Below are 7,232 nucleotides of genomic sequence, written 5' to 3' on the forward strand. Positions count from 1 at the left end.
AGGGCCTTGAATGCTTTGTTTTAAGAAAATAAGATCCACGGAAGTTGCCAAAGAAGCATGGACCATTCTTGAGACCACCTATGAAGGTACCCAGGCAGTAAAGAATGTAAAGCTTCAAAGACTCACTAGTAGTTTTGAAGAAATAAGGATGGAGGAGGATGAGACCTTTGATGAGTTCTATGCTAAACTTAAGGATATTGTGAATTTTGCCTTCAACCTTGGAGAATCTATAGCAAAATCCAAAATTGTTAGGAAAATCCTTAGGTTCTTATCTGAAAGATTTCATGCCAAGATCACTGTCATTGAAGAAGTAAAGGACATTGATCAACTTCCTTAGACTGAGCTTGTAGGGAATCTTCAAACCTATGAGATGAGATTAGGCTCAATGGAAAAAGATGGAAAGAGTAAAAGCTTGGCTCTTCAGGGTATAGAGGAAGAGATTGAGGAATCTGAAGATGAAGATGAGGATAAGGATGAGGGTCTAACCTTCATAACTGATGAGATTATCAAGCTTCTTCAATTTAGGAAAAAGGATAAAGACAAACCTCCTAAGAAATCTAAATCCTCTAAGAAGGGTAAGAATGAGAAACCCTTCATCCAATGCCATAAGTGCAAGGGTTTTGGTCATAAGCTATGCATTGAATTCATAAAATTTGAAAAGGCTTCTCATCTTTGTAGAAAAGAGCTTAATGAGGTAAAAACTGAAAAAGCTGATCTATTAGTCAAACTAGATGAGACTACAAGGTTAGTTGAGAATCTTGTTATGGAGAACACCTCATTAGAAGAGAAGATCAAGAATCTCGAGGTTGATCTAAGTCAAGCTAGAACTCAAATAGAGAGGATATCTAGTGCAAAGCTTGATGAGGTATTGAGTGCTCAAAAGCCTAGTTCTGATAAGATTGGCTTAGGATATGCTGTTTTCTCCGGCCCCTCCTCGGCTTCTAGATCAAGGATTGTCATTGTGCCTCAATCTAAGAAAGGTAATAAAGGTATTAAATCCAAAACTGATTTGGCTACTTTTAAATCCTTTGTTAGATCTCATGTTTGTCACCATTGTGGTGTTTCTGGACACATTCGTCCTAATTGCTTTAAGTTGTATCCTCAAAAGCAAGTGTCCAAATGGTCACAGGTTTCTTCTCAGTGACCTATACCTTTGTTTGGAGAGTTATTAAAAACCTTGAGTTTTTTAACTCAATTTCAGGAGAATCTTAATTCTTCTATGTCCTTTAGTAGACATATTAGGACACGTGTCTTTTCATCTTCACAGCCAAAGACTCATGCTGTGTGGGTGAGAAAAGAGCCTAAGACTTAATTGTCTTTTCCATTTTGTCCTCTACTTTAATTCTTTCTATCTAAAGTATGACTCTCTTTGCTTGATTTCTTATCTGCTTTTGGAATCATGCTTTCATGCATCTATACCTTTCTATTATGCCTTCATGCATTTGCATCTTCTTTCATACTTTCATGTTGTTTGTCTATTTTTGTTTGGTTGTTTAGTTTTTATTTTGTTTTATTTTGTTTTCAAAATAAAAAAAATGAAAAATCATAAAATACAAAAACAGTGTGTTTGTGTACATTGGTTCTTGTGAACCTTTAAATGGCCATTGAAACAGAGTTCTCATAACTTTGTATCTCTTTATGCACAAATAAATAAGTGAGCTTTGTGGCTCTTTGTTTGTGATGAGTAAGGTCAAGTGATCTCTTGTACTTAACATTTGTATCACTCTTTTTTACGGGAATGACTAGAAAATCCTAAGAGAAATGCATAAATAACCATCTCACCACTGTTACCCGCTAATTATGACATGACATCTGTATGCTTCGGCATAACAAAAGTGCAATGTCAATGACATTCGTATGTTTCGGCATAGCAAAAGTGCAATGTCAAGAAACTTAACATAATTGGGTATTTATTTTCTCTCTTTTATATACCCATGCATGATATGCTTAATAAAAAGAAAAATATGCAAAGAAAATAAAAGCAAAAAGAACAAAATGCTTTAAAACATGATTGCAAACGTGTATTCTAGGAAATATGAGAGTTATAGGATGTACCTCGAAAGTGATAGTCTCCATAAAACAGTTACGATTGTGTGTGAGTTAAATTGATTTACCCATACCTCAAATCGTCATAACATAGAGACACTTATGCAATCTTGCGATATTTTCACACACAACACACAAAATTCTTTGCTATTTTTGATACATGTGCAAGTACAATGTGATTTGGCCATCACAAGGTTTACATGTGTTAATGTATGCTCACTAAACTGTCTTAACTTGTTTTTGAAATATAAAATTGGTTAGACTTGTTTAGTGTGTGTGTGTGTGCGTGTGTGTTTTGGATCTAAATGCATGACATTTTTTTTTTCTTGTTGAGAGATGTTTTTTTAGAGATCAAAATGTTGTTTGGATTCTTGGTTGAGTTGCATATTTGATTGCATTCATGTCTATGTTTTTCTCTTCTTTGAAAAACTGTTTTTAAACAATCTCGACACCTTCTCGACACTTCTTGACACCTAGCTTATCTATCGAGCTCTTCAGTTGCTTTTTATCGCAATCTCGACACCTCTCGATAGCTAGGTCGATCGATCGAGAAACTTTATGTCCCCTCGATAGTTTCTCGATAGCTATTTGATCCATCGAGGTCTGCTTGATAGCTTCTCGACATCTCTCAATCTGTCGAGATCCTCTTGCATGCATTGTTTTTCACATGTTTTGCATCTTTCTTTTATCTTGTCATCCATAGCATCTTGTTTTATTACATTCATGCATTTATCTGGATTTCCTTGTGCTCCCTTGATCACCTTTATGTTTCTCGGGTGAAGCTTTCTAGTTTCCATTACCCTTTGTCAATCATGACAAAAAGAAGGAGAAATTGTGGAAATATGTGATTTCTTTTTAAAGATTCTACATGTTAGGAGGAGAAATACATGCCCTTGTAAGGGGGAGATGTGTTTCATCTTGTTAGGGGGAGTGCTTACCTCATTCTTCTTGTACACCGGTCTTGTGACCATATTTACATACATTGTGCTTATCTTTGATATATATATGATGACGTATGTCTTCTTCACCTACCTTTACATGTGTTGTTTCTTTTCTATCTTCATACACATGTTTCTTATTACTTGATGCAATCTATTATTTCCATTTCACACTAAAATGCCTTAATGAATTTTGCGTAAAGTGTTTCAGAAATACAAGTTGTCAAAGTCTGCTTGCCATAAACTCTCTTCTTGCAAAGTTTTTCAAGAATTTGTGTTAGGATAGATTTTATTGTATTCAACAAGTGAGTATGAGTTGAGTGATTTATGACTTCTCTTATATGTTCAAATGTTTGTTGTGGTTTTGTCACAGATTGCCAAATGGGGATATTGTTAGGACATATGTGATTCACTTGTTAAGAACGTATGTCACTATTTTATGTATTTGGCTAATCCTTTGACAAAATGCACTTTACTTATAATTTGGTAGATCTAGGATGTATTTAATATTTCAAGAAACATGTTGTTCAAGTCTAATATTAAAGCCATGAAGATTGGACCAAGAAACAAGTGAAGAAAAGTTGTTCACTAAAGTTGGACAGATAGCTCGACAGATAGCTATCTATCGAGGTTTAATAAGGCTCGACAAATACTATCTATCGAGGTTACCGAAATCGGAATTTTCAGATCTGATTTTCGGCCCATGCTTATGTATTTGTGAAGGGTTTCTTTTCTCACAACCCTAAACATATGTAAGGCTTATTTTAAAGGCCGTCACATAAGAGAATACAAGGAGAACACATGCAAAAGGTGACCGAAACCTAATTCTCTCTAAAAGAAGCTACTACGTCTTTACGCCTTAGGGTTTTGTAATCAAGTGCTTCTTGATCTTCATTATTGATGAAGTGAAGAACTTTGCAGCCAACATTCTTCTTCCTCAAGTTTGTGAGTATGTCACGTACTGGGATTCGTGCAAAGGAATTAGTCACGTATTGGGATCCGTGCATCAAAAGGGTGGCGTTCATATATTAAAGAGTTCAAAGGTTCTGAAGCGGTAGAAGTTTTCTGCTGTAAGTTCATTTACGGGGATTGTAGAATCTAGGGACAAAGGTTTTGTACTAAATCCGAAACTTCTCTTTACTATAGTGGATTGCTTTTCGGGAAGGTTTCCCCCCAGGTTTTTTATTGTGAAACTAGTTTGTTTCATTGGTTTTCTTGGGTCATCATATCTTGTCTTATTTATTTTTCCGTTGCATTATTTGTGACATGATATTGATATTTGTTTGTTTTAACAAGTTTTATTCATAATAAATCTTGTTAAAATTTAGACCCCTGTAAAACTAGATTGTTTAACCCAATCGTTAAACCACAATTAGATTAACCTAGTTAACAAGCCAAGTTATTACTTAGTCCAAATTCCAGATCTAGGTTAACACAATCATATAATCATATCATGCAAAGTAGTGGAAAAATAAATAACACAATGATATGATGACCCAGAAAAACCAAACCGGTAAAAAACCTAGGGAGGATTTAACCTAGCTATTCTCAAGGTAAACTTGAATCCACTATGAAAGAATCGAAGTGTACAATAGCGATTTAGACCGCTAACATCCTATTGCTACCCACCAGTAGAACTTACTGATACGACCATGTGCAAGCTCCGAAACCACGGACTCCTTCTTTCTTGGATTCTCCAGCAAGTACAAGCACCCCCGTTTGTGTATCTTTAAGTTCTTATGGCAGCAATTGAACGATCATCAAGCTCTCGAAGAAATCTCCTTCTTGATAATCCCAAGCTAGTGTGAAGGCAAGCACCTCTCTGATCTCACAAGAGATTCACACAAAACAGCAATATGAGCAACAAAGACTCTAGAGAGATTTTGGGTACAAACCCTAGATCCAAAAAGAGGCACACTCTTCTCTCTCTTAGAAGTCTTTAAAAACGTGCTTAGGGTTTCCTTTATATAGTGGGAGAAGTAGATCTGAAACCCTAATCCTAAATGAGCTTGAACTGTGTTTGGGCCGACTTAAAATTCTGCAGAAAATTCCTGATGCACGATTCTCGATCGATCGAGTCTATTCTTCGATCGATCGAGCCGTGCAGAAATAGAACAGTAATTTCCTAGAACTACTCGATTCCAAACTTACATTAAACCAAACTTTGAGCAAGTCTAAACCTAGACTAAATGTTTTGATCATGGTTTGCCAACACAATATACATTGAAGTTCTAATACATTAATCTCTAAGGTCTTAGAACCTAACAATCTCCCCATTTAGCAATCTGTGACAAAACACATCACAAACATGAAATGCTCAAAGTTACAAAAAGCCCAATCAGATTTAAAAAGCACTAAACTCAATCCAACCTAACTACTATCTATCAGTTGCAAGAGTAGACAACAGCTACGACTAAATGTTTTGATCATGGTTTGCCAACACAATACACATTGAAATTCTAATACATTAATCCCTAAGGTCTTAGTTGGTTCCGATGGAATATATAAAGGAAACAAAGGTGTGGTGAAGGTATCCGATGGTCAAGCAGCCCCCTTGTGTGACTCTTTTTTTTTTTTTTTTTTTATAGAAAGACTAAAACTTTATTCATAAAGATAAAGAAAGAAATACATCATGGACAAGAGCTGGTTCTAAGAAACAAGGACACTCTTCAATCCAAGCAGAGAAATCAGCCAAGCCGAGAGCTTGTTTTGCCAATATATGAGCAGGCCTATTGCCTTGCCGTTTGACATGAGAGAAAGACACCTTCCTAAACTCATTACATTCAACTAGCATCCCATAAAACAAACTAGAAATAGTTGATGGAGCATTTGAACATTGCTTTAGAGCTTGTAAAATAATCAATGAGTCCCCTTCTAAAACCAAGTCTCTAATTCCCACCTCCTTAGCAAAGATAATTCCAGCTTCAAATGCCTTTGCTTCGGCTTCAATAATTCCCAATGGAGCATGAAATTTCTTGCTCAAACCAGCAATAAACTTCCCGTCATGGTCTTGAATAATAACACTAGCACCTACAGCCTTTTGAGCCGTTTTACTTGTAGCATCAACATTAATTTTGTATGAAGGATAGTTAGGTGGAGACCATTGACTTCCAGATGGGTTGACAGATTTTGTGAAGGCCTGTTTGCAAACCAATATTCACCTAGGTAGCTTTTACACCAGCCAACTAACATCAAAACTGCCTTCCTCAGTTTCCCATGAATCACATCATTCCTATTAGACCATAGAACCCATGCAATAGTTACAGCTAGACCAACATCTTCCATACTCTAATCTGCATCCATAATGATATGCCATAAAAAATAATAAAAAAGCTCCTAATGGGACCACTGATAATGAAATGAGAAGAGATGAATGAGCCCAAGTATCTCTAGCCTTTGAACACTCCCAAGACACATGATAAAAGGATTCTGCAGAAACCCCACTCCTCACATCTGCTATTCACCAGAACTTGCAACCAAATTAGCCTTTGTTGGCAAGATGTCTCGAGCTGCTCTCCATGCGAAATGCTTGATCCTATGAGGGATTTGGCATGACCATAACCTTTTCCAAATCAGCGCAAGTGACTTCCATCAGAACAAGAGCCAACTTCCTTATCATTCTCTAATTCTAAAGCCATCTTATAGGCACTTCGGACTGAAAACGAACCATTAGAAATTTCTGCCCACATCTGCTTATCATCCTGTAATCTAATACTCAAAGGAATACTTGCAATTTCCTCAGCTTCAAAAGGAAGGAAAATTCCTTTCAATAAATTCAAGTTCCAGCACTTCTGTTCTGCATCAATTAAATCACATACTTTTGAGTTCAAAGGAAACAAACCTCTAGGCGAAATTATTTTATGTGTAGAGGAGCTAGGAACCCAGTTATCTTCCCAAACCTTAATTTTCGTTCCACGCGCCAACATAGCCCCTTCTGAACAATTTTTTGAGCGGCCATTATACGTTGCCAAACAAATGATGGTTTTTTCCCTATAGAGGCATGTACAAAGTCACAATCCGGAAAGTATTTAGCCTTGAAGACATGATAAACCAGTGAGTTCTAAACAACTTGAAGCCGCCAACCTTGCTTTGCTAAAAGTGCCAAATTAAATTGTTTCAATTGCTTAAAACCCATTCCCCCACATGCTTTAGAAACATACATTTTATCCCAATTTAACCAACCTTTTTTCTTTCATCCTGTTTTTGCCCCCATCAAAAATTCCTTACCATACTATTCAATTCATCACA

The 7,232-nt window shown here is 36.3% G+C and overlaps 1 protein-coding gene across 1 annotated transcript; it reads right to left on the reverse strand.

Moving 5' to 3' along the window:
* Positions 1–5,589: 5,589 nt before the first annotated feature.
* On the reverse strand, positions 5,590–6,269 carry LOC142639988 (uncharacterized). Its single transcript, XM_075814107.1, has 2 exons — positions 6,210–6,269; positions 5,590–6,123 (listed from the first exon to the last, which is right to left on the reverse strand). The coding sequence occupies exons 1-2, from the start codon at positions 6,267–6,269 to the stop codon at positions 5,590–5,592; spliced, it is 594 nt and encodes a 197-aa protein (XP_075670222.1).
* Positions 6,270–7,232: the final 963 nt, after the last annotated feature.

The sequence above is a fragment of the Castanea sativa genome, chromosome 6 (assembly GCF_040712315.1).
Source record: "Castanea sativa cultivar Marrone di Chiusa Pesio chromosome 6, ASM4071231v1".
NCBI classification, from domain to species: Eukaryota; Viridiplantae; Streptophyta; class Magnoliopsida; order Fagales; family Fagaceae; genus Castanea; species Castanea sativa.

Coding starts and splice junctions, on each gene's coding strand:
- LOC142639988 (XM_075814107.1), bottom strand. CDS start 6,269: ATGGAAGATGTTGGTCTAGCTGTAACTATTGCATGGGTTCTATGGTCT. Junction 6,124..6,209: donor TATGGTCTAATAGGAATGAT/GTGATTCATGGG, acceptor GTTTGCAAACAG/GCCTTCACAAAATCTGTCAA.